Consider the following 13,117-nt stretch of genomic DNA (forward strand, 5'->3'; position numbering starts at 1 on the left):
TCACTGCTCTATCATGTTGTTCTGCTTGCTCTTTTTCTTCTTGTTCCTGACTGTTGTGTTCTTTCTTTTTTTTTTTTTCTCTTCATGCAGATTTACCAGGTTCAGAAGGTAATGTTAGTGTGTCAACCTTTGCATGATCTAAAAAAAAAAAAAATATATATATATATATATATATATATATATATATATATATATATATTTTTTTTAAAAAATTTTTTATTCCTGTATATGTATTTCAGACTCGAAGGTTTTTCCTATATTCTATTCTAACCATTTGTTTTCTTGCCTTGGATTGTGTTTAGAGACTTTCGACTGCAATTAACATTTATCACCTATCTACATAGTGGGTAATTGATAAATATGTGAACACCAGAGAGTCTATGATCACTAAATGGGGGGTTACATATTGGGTTAACAAAAAACCTAAGACCATTAAAGGGAATGTGTCACCAGAAAACAAGCTATTTTTGTAAACCAAGTATTTATGCTAATCATTTTTTTAAAGAATTTTATTTTTATTTTCCATGTAAAAAAAAAAAATCAAAATCCTGCAATTTTCAATCCTGAAATTTGTAATCTTGTCAGACAAACCATACAGGTTTACTATCAAAGATCCCAGCCCTATAAATAATAGTACATAACACCCATTATTGTATACAATACTGACATGAGATGATCTAGTGTATATCTCCACCCCTTCCCTGCACAGAATGTACCTAGAAAGCTCTCCCATAGACCTCAATGAGGCGGCTACAGATTATTCTTATTTATGGCCACAAGTCTGCTGTAAAGCAGATCACTAAATTGCTATTAACAGAGCGGAGAAGCTCAGGCAAGATGCTAATTATTAAATAAAAAATTGGCAATGTCTTGTCATTGTGTGCACCAAGTCACAAGGGTTGATTTGGGAGACCCTAACTTCTGGTTCTGGTGACAGACTCCCTTTATGCTTCTTATTGGAGATGGAAGACTTGGATCCCTGCGATCTTATTAAACCATACTTAAAAGGGTTTTCTGGTTGTATATTAATAAAGGCTAATCTTTATGTAAAGGAACGGTATTTCAACTTTATAACCTACTTTGTGCCTCTGTTCCTCACCGTTTGTCCATAGTACACAGGTAGTCCTAATAGTCCGGTGCGTGCTGTGTTGTATCTAATCTGGGCAATGCTCTGTGAGCATCCTGGATTAATACTTTGTAGCAAAACACTAGAGATTAGTGTGACCTCTGTTACTGATGCTGTTCGCGCTCAGAGCATTGCTTAGGTTGTCCACTAATAGCCACTTGTCATCTAAGAGGACGACTAACTATACGAGGTTTCCAGCCTCTGCGCGTATACAGAAGTGACTTCTTCCACTCATAGTTTTCACAGCAAACTCATATCTTGAAAACTGTGAGGAAATGAAACTTAAAGGGATATTCCCATGTACATAATCATGTCTATATTTGTAGATAATTAGAAGTTAAACAGTTTTGCAAATATAAGTAATTAAAAATTCTGCAGAGTTTTAAAGATTTCCTCTAACCATCTTAGTAATGACAGTCTGTTGTCTTGATTGGTTGCAATGGATACAACCACCTATGCAGAAACTTTCTGTGGTCTGGGACTTGTCAAAAACCTAGCCATGATTTTCTTATTGTAGGTCGGTTATTAGACATGGACATTACATGTATGAGAAGATATCCCGGCCACAATAAGGAAATCATTGCTGATTTTCTGACCATAGAAAGTTCCTGCATTCATGGTCGTACCCAATGGCAACCAATCAAGACTACAAGACTGTGACCACATGATATTTAGAGAATATCTTTAAAATATTTAATTACTTATATTTGCAAAAATGTTTAACTTTTAATTATCTACAAATTTAAAAAGAATTATGTACATGGGAATACCCCTTTAAAGTATATTGGGAAGTTGCGTAACTTTTCTTTTACATTGTCATTGTTAATGACTTATAAACCTCTTTAATTCACTTTAGGGTTTATGATGTGAACGGAGTGCAGTAGAATCCCAAGGCTGGCTGCATGGATCTGTAGTACAGCCCCAAATCCCGCTATTAGTCTGTATTGTCTGCTAAAATCGCTATTCTCTGGGGATACCCTATAGCAGAACAAGGGGTGTCTTTGGTTCGGTAATAATAACCATGTGAGCCTCCCTTCACGATTTGTCCCACTATGAGCTTCCCTTTGGGGTTTGCTACACTATGAACCTCCCTACAGGGTGTGCGCAATTCCCTTTTAGGCGCTAATACAAATCTATGCGTTCCACATCATTCCCAAAGCAATGACCTGGTTGTATAGGGGCATTTAATGGCATCTAATCCATAACTTTGTAGTTTGAATCTACTGTCTAAGGCCTCATTCACACGGCCACGTGTGCAGCCAGAGACTCTTCTCAGAGGTTTCGGATCCTCCATTTCAATCTGATATTTATAGAGCATGTCCTGTCCTATCCTACTCCCTGAAAAAGGAACAGAATTGAAATCAATGGAGGAAGGCATGTGGCTGACATTCGGACGTCTTCTGAGTCCATTCTTAAAAATCTGACCGCTCTTGGCCTGCACACTCTGTTGTGTGCATGAGGTCTAAGGCTTTTAATAGTACTGTGTATGGGCCTAGCTGCATCTTCTACTATGGTACTGACGTTTATGTGGCGCACCTTTGTTGTACGGTCTATAAAAGGCCCCTGAGCCGCCATCTTATTGCTTTGAGAGCTGATGTTGGGGTGTTGTGCTGATGCCAAGGGTTACATCACTGATAATTGCCATTGAGCCCTGTCTGTGCCGGTTCTGCGGCCGCTCTTGGGCTTTACGTGGCCTCTCCCTCCTGTGCAGTAAATAATCTGACTCAGGTCCTCAACCACTGGTTTTATAACAAGTTGAGATATGAGCAGAGTTTATTGTGTCACAGAATGTAAGTGACAAAGGGCAAATATTTCAGACACATTTGTTAGGGAAAAAGTTTCAAAGGCTTGAAGTATTATGATTTTATTTTCTATTTTCAGTGGATGGGGAAGGATATTGTACAATAACAGGGATTCCCGTCTAGTGTGTCATATGGTATCTTGGATGTTTCACAAGATTTTCTGCTCTGCAGGATGTGTATTCTGATATAATGGAGCTGCAGATTTGTGTACTACAATATGTGTATCTGAATAGGAAAATTTGCAAGCTTTCTACGGACCAAAGATATGCATGGGTGTACCTTAGATAAACAGCTACTCTGTCCTGTCAAACGCGGGATCCTTCAAGATATGTTTCAGGAGAGTGATCCTAATGTATGGTATATATATATACACATCAGCCTGTCTGAGTCGTCTTCTATAACTCAATACGAACTAAATGGCCATGAACCCCTTGCATCTGACTTGCTCATTCCTGTCTGTCCTTCTGATCTTTTTTCTTCTTCTTCCTTCAGAAATATTATGGTTTGGATACCAAGTGGGGTGACATTGAGCAGTGGATGGTAGGAGTTTCTCAGTTCAGACCCTCCCCTTCCCCTTATATTCATGTTGTTGTTTTCTGTGTGTGCCATAGACTTCCAGTGCTCCTCTTCTAGTCTCAAATGTTTTTAATTTTTATTTTTGCATAAAGCCCTATTCACACCTGTGTTTGGGTTACTGTTTGAGGATCCACTTGGGGACCCCTCGAACAGAAATCTATCTGCAGAAAAAAGCAGTTACCTAAGCAAACCTGCAGACCCCATAGTCTAATGAGGTCCGTGTGGTTTCCACACAAAACAAGCAGAGAAAAAAGATCTGCAAGCAGCACTTTTCTCTCCGCATGTTTCATGTGGAAACCACACGGACCCCATTATAGTCTATGGAGTCCGCTGGTTTCCTTAGGTAACCACTTTTTTATGCAGATAGGTGTCTGTTTGCGGGGTCTCCTAGCGGACTTCCCAAACAGAAACTCAAATGCAGATGTGAATAGGGCCTAAAGTGTTCTGGGTCTTAAATATTGCTGTTCAATACAAGATTGCTGGCGTTCCGACTCTTTCCAGGGTGATCTGCAGGGTGCAGATCAGCTGTTTAAGGCTAGGTTCACATGGCGGAAAATTTAAGAGAAACTCCTCTACGTTTTCTGCTGCTGGATTTGGCTGTGGGATTGCCGATGTCACAGCTTCAGCCTTCTGTTGCAGCGTTCCTCTGCTGACTAGTCCCAGCAATTACCGAGCCACAGAATCTGCACAACATCGAGCAGGACGCTGATTTTTTTTTTTTTTTTTTGTGCGTGTCGGAGTGGAGTCTGCCATGGATTCGGGTTTGACTCTGCTCCCAAATCCACAGCAGATTTTTCAGTGTGAACCTACCCTAAAAGGGCATGACTCCTTTGTGTAAGCTGTGGCTTCTTCATTGAGCAATGAGTATACATTGTGTAGAGCAGGGGTAGGGAACCTTGGATCTCCAGCTGTTACAAAAATACAACTCCCACCATGCATACTTGCTCTTCTGTTCTTGGAACTCCCATGGAAGTGAATGGAGCATGTTGGGAGTTGTAGTTTCACAGCAGCTGGAGAGGCAAGGTTCCCTACCCCTGGGGCTGAACCTACTCTGTGCTGGGAGTTGGGTCACCACTGATGTCATATGGATGACCGTGATGGGATTGTCCAGTACAGAAAATACATTCTATTGTTTGTATAATGAAGTTATACAATTTTCCAAAATAAATGACCATGGCCAGGGACTGATTTTTGTCCACTGGAAGTAAGCAGAATGCTGATAGGTTCACACCTGCACTTGGGTTTCCATTCATGGGTCTGCTTGGGGACCCCACAAATGCAAACCTAACCACTTTTTTTAAGCAGATGATCCGTAGACCTATGGACTATAATGGTGTCCGCGGGTCCCCTCCACTCTCCGCCTGAAAAATGCAGAGAGAAGTCCTGCTTGGATGGCTTTTCTTTCCGCATCTGGCGCAGGTGTGAATCCAGCCTTATTGACAACAAGCAGAGATGTAGAAAACTGTGAGGCATTGGTACGGGAAGTATATTGAAAAATTGTATAACTCTTCGTTATAGAAACAATAATATTTATTTTCTGAAACTGGACAACCCCTTTAAGTCCTGCAGAACTCCTTTTATTAAAATGACAATAAAAATATCCTAGTTCTGCTGACTAGTAAGGTAAAAATGTGAATCCTCAGCTGATACAATGGCATGGTGCTAAAAACTATTACTATTGTCTACTGTAAGTGGTGGTAGTATTTTCCATGCATTTTTTTTTTTTGTATCCATATTTACTTGCCTCTATGAAGTAATATTCTTGTATACAGGTATATTTAGAAATGAGATAAAGGGAGTGTGAACATTTCTAGACACATCAGTCCAGAAAACATTTGACAGCAAGGTTTTATTTTACTCTGTCCAGTTCTTCCATACCAAGAAATTTTAGCTTTTTCTTTATAGTATGTGACTGGGACCTAAGGCCTGGTTCATCTGCGTTCGGTATTCAGTTTGGGAGTCCATTGGGGACAAGCGGTTAGCAATGAAAGCACACGGACCCCATAGACTTTAATGGGGAGAGGAATGTACTTCAAGAACGACTTCCCTCTCCGCATGACTCGTGTGGACACTGAGCAGAAAACACATGGACCCCATTATAGTCTATGTAGTCCGTGTGCTTTCATTGCTCACTGCTTGTCAATGCGTTCAGGACTAACGAACTCCCTGAAGTGAACCTAGACTATAACTCTATGGACGTGCACACTTTGCACTTCCCATTAATTGTCAATGTAATTTTCATTCTATTGTGTATTTTCAGGATCTGACATGTCTAGGTCCTAAGAGCTTTTGTGGTTGATTTTCTTATACGGAATGTGATAAGTGTTCGGCACATCTATAAGGTGCCATAGCACAGATGTGAACAGAGCCTTAGTTTGCATGGGATTGTTTTTAGCAGTGTGCCTCCATCGCTTCTCCTTATGTGTTGTCCATCCACGTTCCCTTATCCCTCTTATATATTTAATATCCTGCTTTCTCTCCTCTTCACGTTTTTCTCTTGCTCCCCTAATGCATTTCCAGGAAGACAGTGAGCGCTACTCACACAGACCGCGGAGAAATCTCCAGGTCAGTTTTTCAGTGCGATTTTAATGTTTCAGCCTCATAGACTACTGATGAATTACTTTGTGAGGCTCGGTTCTCACTTACGCTGGGCTCTCTATCTTTAGCGTCTGGCAGACCCCATAGACTATAATTCATGCCGTTTTTATACCGAAACTGGTGGAGAGAAAGGTTCTTTGTGCAGGACTTTTCTCTCTGCTGTTTTTTGGTGGACTCTCCTATGCAGTTTTCGTTTGCAAAAAAGCAGTTTTTAGCCAAAACCAGGAGTGGATTGAGCAAAAGGTAGAAATATAAGCACTTCCTATATATTTCCCATTACTTTTGGAGACCTTCTTGGTTTTGGCTCAAAAAAACGCTGGAAAATCGACAACTAAAAAGCTGCGTTTCCGCAGCGTGGGACCTCAGCCTTAATGTTTTGCTTATTTCTTTAATGGAAGAGAAAGTTGTACCTGCCAGACTTTCTCTTCTATTAGAAAAGTAAACAAGCATGACTGAACACAACGTTCATTGTCTCTCTTACGTTACAGTGAATGCAAATAGAATGACTGTAGACAGAGCCCCCTCTATCGGAGCTTAAGACTGTTGCTCTGATCCTATGACAGATGAGAACCACAGACTTTAAAGGGATCCTATCATTTAAACTCATTTTTTTTCTGTCTATCACGTAGGAATAGCCTTAAGAAAGGCTATTCTTCTACCTTTAGAGGTCTTCTCCGGGCCGCCATTCGGTTAAAATCCAATTTTTCGCTGGTATGCAAATGAGTTCTCTTGCAGCACTGGGGGCGTCCCCAATGCTGCGAGAGAACTCTCCAGCGCCGCTTCCATCATCTTCAGGAACGGGGTCTTCATGTGTCTTCTTCCGGGGGTTGGCTTCAAACTTCTAGGCTCCGGGCCTCGGGCAAAGCCGACTGCGCATGCCCGCCGGGCACAAGAAAATGGCTGCTTACAATACTGTGTAAGCGGCCATTTTCTTGTGGCCGGCGAGCATGCACAGTAGGCTTTGCCCGAGGCCTAGAAGTTTGAAGCCAACCCCCGGAAGAAGACACATGAAGACCCCGTTCCTGAAGAAGATGGAAGCGGCGCTGGAGAGTTCTCACGCAGTATTGGGGCTGCCCCCAGTGCTGTGAGAGAACTCATTTATATACCAGCAAAAAAACGGGAGTTTAACCAAATGGTGGCGCTGAGAAGACCTCTAAAGGTAGGAGAATAGCCTTTCTTAAGGCTATTCCTACGTGATAGGCAGAAAAAATTGAGTTTAAATGATAGGATCCCTTTTATAACAGTAATGTTAATGCAGCCTAATAAATATTTCGATAGTGTCATCCACTAAATCAAAAACTAAAGAACATTTCTGTCACAGCTGTCATTTTACGGACTCATCCTATTGACATCTTACAAGGATTTACCAATCTTTTTAACAACCAGTGACTTAATAAGTATCTCTAATAGTAGAAATTACCTTAAGCCTTCATAAGGCCATTTGCATTGTCTTAAAACTGTAGGTTTTATGGGCCCCAAATTTTAGTTTATGGATTACATTTTAGGGTGAGCTCTTCAGGAAGCCAAGCGGAAATTAAGTTGCTTTACTAACACCCAGGATCTCCATGGTTGAGCGTAACTGGGGGGCTGTGACGTTCCTTGGATCTCATTAACACCTTTCACCCCAATGTCCATGTATGCACAACTGTGTCTGGTTCTGCAGCTTAGCCCATCCGTGAGTGGAGCTGGCCCTTAGTGCCACACAGTGAAGGATGGATGCATGCATGTCGCTAAGTCAGTACTGCAGTGGATAAGACGTGGCACTCCATACACTGCTGCTTTATTGTGGAGGGATGTGGGTGTTTGTTCTCCATAGATCATGTGTTAATGGCCTTTCCTAATACATTGGGATATAGATTTGGGTTTGTCACACTGTGTGCACAGCACCCTTAGAAATGTGAGCAACAAACCTCATCTAAATAAAAATGAATATGAACAAAAATGGAAGACAGTCCATGTGTAATTTTTTTTTGCAAGTGAAACTAGTAGTAATATTCCTTACACTGATACATGGACACCGGCCATCCAGAATGATCCTTCTAAAACTGATCAGAATCTGCACCTCTCTCTTCTCTGTCATGTCTATATACTTTGCTTGTCACCTCTCGCTTATTTCATTTTTCCCTCTCTCCTTTTTGAAGGCTTCAGATGAAGATGATATGTCTGTGACTAGCAGGAGCAGTCTGAGGGTCAGTAACCTGTGCTATATACTGCTGTGTACTGTATATGTGCATAACCCTCAGTGTGTTATGTGATGGCTATTTTTTTTACTAACTTACCCAGCATACACAATGATTGTTGTCAAGGTCTTTATACAGACATCAGAGCGGGTGGATAACATGAGCAGGAATCCAGATTCCAGATGCATCTACTTTTTGCAAAAAAGAGTATTTCCCTTGTGGAAGGAACAATTGCATTTTCTTCTATGAGGGGTCATTGTCGATTGGGGAGATGGGTTTTCTTTCTTATACACAATAAGACTCTCTGGTATTACTTAATCCCTGATAAAACTGAAGTAGGGTGTAGTTTTGCTTGGTGATGACACCAACAGCACAGGCACACCCTGTGATCTTCTAATCCGGAGCACTCACTTTGTGTCATGTGTATTGTGCAGAAAGTCACAAGATAAAGAGCGATCTCTGTAACCCTAGGGATTGCTTCACATGTGTAATATGGCCGCCCTACTGTATGCATTAGCACACAGGTATCGCCCTACTATGACTGTATGGATGTATGTATGAGGGTGCTGCCACATGGGGTAACTGATGCAACTATAGCCACATCCAGTCCCTGGCCGCCACTTCTCTATATGTAAAGCACTGATTTTATTTCTTCTGTATATTATCACTGTCCCCATGGTTTTGCTGTTATGGTGCGGCCAATAACGATATACAGCTAAAATTATTTGGTGTTTCACTTCTAAAGAATAAAAGCATTGGCGGCCCAAGGACTGTCTGCAGCTATAGGCACATCCTGGTAAATCATGCAGCACCACCCAGAGTATTCTAGAATTCACTCTTTATAGTACAATATTTGCCCTCTCTCCTGACATCTCTACTACTCGACAAGTTTGGTATAATTCAGCTGTGCTGCTGTTTCTATAGCTCTCATTCACCTCTATGGGAGTTATGGAATCCTCATAGGGCAGCGCCACTTGGCTGCTTCTAGAAATCTCTCCCTGGTTGCTGAGACTTTCCCTGGTTGCTGAGACTTTTCCTTTTGCTTGTGCGCACCTCTCATGAGACAGTTGGATGCGTCTAGGTTGGCCATACACAGCTGAGTATACATGTGTTCTCAGTAGGAAGAGGGTAGACTATCTTATTGAGTAAAAAAAGGATTGGAACAGTTGAGATCCAACAGCGGTTTAGACAGGTTTGCATAAAATGGTCCATTTAGGGTTTTGGGGAAATGTGAAAATTCCTGCAGATTCTTGTCTTTAGTCCTGTGACATTTCTGACAACAATTCATCAATAAAGAATATTGGGGAGGTGTAAACTTATGCACTGATCTTATTTCTCTATACGTTGTTGGCTTCAGTGCAGATTGAGGTAGTATTATCACCCCATCCACCACCTCTATAGCCCGTCCTCACCAGTCATTGTTTTGTCTTGCATGGTGTGTACTTTGTGTGCCCCGTCCGCCATCATATCACTCAGCCCTTCTTTCTCTTTTTCTAACAGACCAATGGTTACGAGGATGAATTGCTTGGAGCAACTCAGTATAGGAAATCCAGCAGGGTCAGTGGAGAGCTAAAGCTTTGCATGTGGCAGCCAGACAGGCCGGGCATATGTTCAGCTACATTGAGGATGGTGAAAATCCTGAATCGGCTGCTTTATGGCCCTTGTAACATGTTCTGTAAATTTACCTTAGTACTAGAGTCCATAATGTGGCCACAAATCCATGTGCTGGATAACGTGAGTTGTGGTGTTTTTTTGTTTTACCTCCAGAGCTCTACAGGCAGTGGAGATACCGTCCCATTTTCCCGGGGACCCCCCAGGGATGAGGCAATGGTTGGTGCCATGCTTGGTGTTTTATCAGACACTGTGTGGAGCTTGTGCATGGGAGCTGCATACCCCTTAACAGACCCCCTATACATGCCGAATTACAATAGGATTAATATTTGCTTGGGCAATCCTGTCATTAATATTACCTTGTGTTCTGCTATAACCACCAGTGGGCTTGCTTACGGTTTGTAGCAGTATTACGGTATATACTGACCAGGGACCTATATAATTATCCTCTGTAGTTGGTTTACCCGGGCTGTAAATACATATATAGAGTTATAACTATTTCCTATGACGCTGCATTGAGAGGAATGCTGGTACGAGGCCAGTATCCTAAACTGACAACCCTTCTAGTCCAGCTGTTACTGAAATACGCCATCCACAAGAGACTTTGATATTTTGCAAAGTATGTCAGAAAGTTTGCAATGCCTATGGGGACGAAGGGTGTTTCCTATTGTGAGCTCATATGCCCTTTATCAGACACATTTGTCTGCACCATCATTTCCATTTCTACATTCGCTGTATAGATTTTTGCAAAGTCTAACATAGTTTCTCTTCTCTTACTATCCATGAAGTGCCGATCAACAATACATCATATTCATGTTCTAGTTATCAAAAGGAGTTGGCACTAGTGTTTGCTTCCCTCCACTTTTCATGACTATTGCCTCTTTGCACAACCTTGTACCATTCCCTTGTTGCATCGCATTCATATCCACAATGGTTTCTCCTTTCTTCTGGACCATCAGCAACAGATCCTGAAATTCTAGGAGACTGGAACATCATAGTGTTGTAGGAAAGTAGAGTTTGGGATGATTTTATAGGGAAGTATTTGCTAAAGCATTCATTTCCTGATAGGTGACGGGTCCTATTTAAATTGACCTATCCATGGAGGGCAATGCAGAAAAACTTGCGTCCTGCTTGCCAGGCTTTCACTGATTACAGCTGATCGCTGGAGGTCCCGTACATTGGTTTAGATTGTGATACACTTATTGTCAAGAATGATCCCTACTAACAAGTAGGAATGGTCCAAAGTAAAGAATCCCTTTTAATGATCCTAATTAGGATGGTCGGCATGGAGGTCAGCCCAGGAGAGGTAAGAACATAAAAACCTGTTACTTACCTTTCCAGGCAGGCTTTGAGCCTTCTTGTGTGACGTCCCTGACTTCACATGACCGGTGCTTGTGTCCTTTGCGTTGCAACGCAGGCCCCTCGGGTCACGTGACTTCCCGGATGTCATTGAAGATGGCCGCCATCAGCGGGAAGTACAGCGAAGCCAGGGATAGGTAAGTAACAGTGTTTTTTTTATGTTTGTATCCTTCCTGGGACTCTGATTATCATGCCCTGGGTTCTGAAAAGTCCCCAGAGTATAATAATTGTTCGTGGGTGTCCACAGTGGAGCATAATGCTGGGTGAAGGGGCCACAATGGAGCATAATGCTGGGTGAAGGGGCCACAGTGGAGCATAATGCTGGGTGAAGGGGCCACAGTGGAGCATAATGCTGGGTGAAGGGGCCACAGTGGAGCATAATACTGGGTGAAGGGGCCCAGTGGAGCATAATGCTGGGTGAAGGGGCCACAATGAGGTATAATACTGAGGACACGACATACATTCACTAAGTACTGATGCAGTAAACTGCAAATGTCACTGGTGACACAGACTGGACAATGACTTCACATTCTTGTCATTTCCTTACAGACAATAGACTCAATGGTAACTTGTGCGCTGGAATAGTTGTGTGATGTATGTCGATGTGCTCCATCTAGGATTGAAAGGTTACGTCTGTCTCTGTGCTATTGTCTGCAGCCGCTTCCATCTTTCATGCCTCTTCCTGTCTCCCCGTATAGAGCTCTTATTACTCTGACCTCAGCCTGGCCAACGCTCCGCTCACAGCCAAGTCCCAGCAGCAAACTGTACACAATGGAAGTCGGGTCTGTTCCTTTCCCCTCGCTTCTCTTCATTTCTGGTTGGCTTTTGCATAGTGCAACGCTTCATTTATTGCATTACCTGTGATTGCGATTTTTGTTCATTTTTAGGTATTTTGACCTTGAGGCTTTCATGTGTGAGTGTTGTATAGTTCGCAAGCCGACTATAACCAACTATAAACAAACCAAGTGTAGTCTGACCCTGTAGACTTGTTCATGTTTTATCTCTTCTATATTTCTTGCTCATTCAGTAGTTTTGGAGGAAGGCGAGGACCGAGAGAAGGGAGTATGAATGTAGGGCAAACTGAATATAGTTTGCCATCAAGACACATATGTTTGCACATGGAATATAGACACAATGTGGTAGATTTTTTGCAAAACTATGCAAAATGTTATTTTTAGACTAAGTGACCAAAAACATCACGCTTTTCTTTTCAAAATCCTTATGATTCCTGGTTAGCATAAATTCATGAATATTATTCAGTCATTTTGGCCATAACTCCTTGTAAGTCATATTGGGTAGTCTCATGTTTACAGAGCAGCGTGTGCCAGATTAAATGGGCGCTATCCATATATACAGTATATACGTTTAGACAAAAGCCGCTTATCTATATGCATTCCATGTGTCACACCCCGAGCCCTTCCAATTATACAGAACCATACTTGCACCGCAATGGGAATTTCCGGTTCCGTGTGCTCCCTTCAGGAGGGATAGGATAGCCTGCTTTTTTACGGATCCACATTCTCCTTTGCAGCCCATATTATAGCAGAAAACGCCCTATATTGATACTCTGTTCTTTATCCCCTTTTTGTATGATTGCATAGACCTTACTCAATTTTACAACACCTCGTAGTGGACTTTAGTATTCTAGCATTTCTCTGAAAGATCCAGACAAAATATTAGATGAAGTTTCGAGTCTTCATTTGTATTGACGATTATTCTCTCGATCACAGACTTAAAGAAAAGACTATTTGCTTCTCTTTAACTTGCATTTTCATCCTCTGTCTTTTCAGCCATCCTTATTGAACTGCAACTCTCTGCCTTCCAGATCACAGCGGGTGGGTCTCTTCTCAGGCAATCGGCTTTAA

General features: G+C 41.9%; 1 protein-coding gene across 13 annotated transcripts in view; it reads left to right on the forward strand.

Annotated features, from left to right (window-relative positions):
• LRRFIP1 (LRR binding FLII interacting protein 1) overlaps positions 1-13,117 on the forward strand; it is a 95,120-nt gene that overhangs the window by 46,582 nt on the left and 35,421 nt on the right. For 7 of the 13 annotated variants that reach the window (XM_075284002.1, XM_075283999.1, XM_075283998.1 and 4 more), the window contains 7 exons: positions 91-108; positions 3,421-3,468; positions 6,025-6,069; positions 8,244-8,291; positions 9,783-9,839; positions 10,050-10,112; positions 13,043-13,087. The exons of 1 other annotated variant lie outside the window; for it this stretch is intronic. In XM_075284002.1, the coding sequence (XP_075140103.1) occupies positions 91-108; positions 3,421-3,468; positions 6,025-6,069; positions 8,244-8,291; positions 9,783-9,839; positions 10,050-10,112; positions 13,043-13,087 (324 nt within the window). The remainder of the gene's footprint in view (positions 1-90; positions 109-3,420; positions 3,469-6,024; positions 6,070-8,243; positions 8,292-9,782; positions 9,840-10,049; positions 10,113-13,042; positions 13,088-13,117) is intronic. 5 more of the 13 variants (XM_075283991.1, XM_075283995.1, XM_075283994.1 and 2 more) reach the window with 3 other exon arrangements.

This window comes from Leptodactylus fuscus, chromosome 8 (assembly GCF_031893055.1).
Source record: "Leptodactylus fuscus isolate aLepFus1 chromosome 8, aLepFus1.hap2, whole genome shotgun sequence".
Lineage (NCBI taxonomy): Eukaryota > Metazoa > Chordata > Amphibia > Anura > Leptodactylidae > Leptodactylus > Leptodactylus fuscus.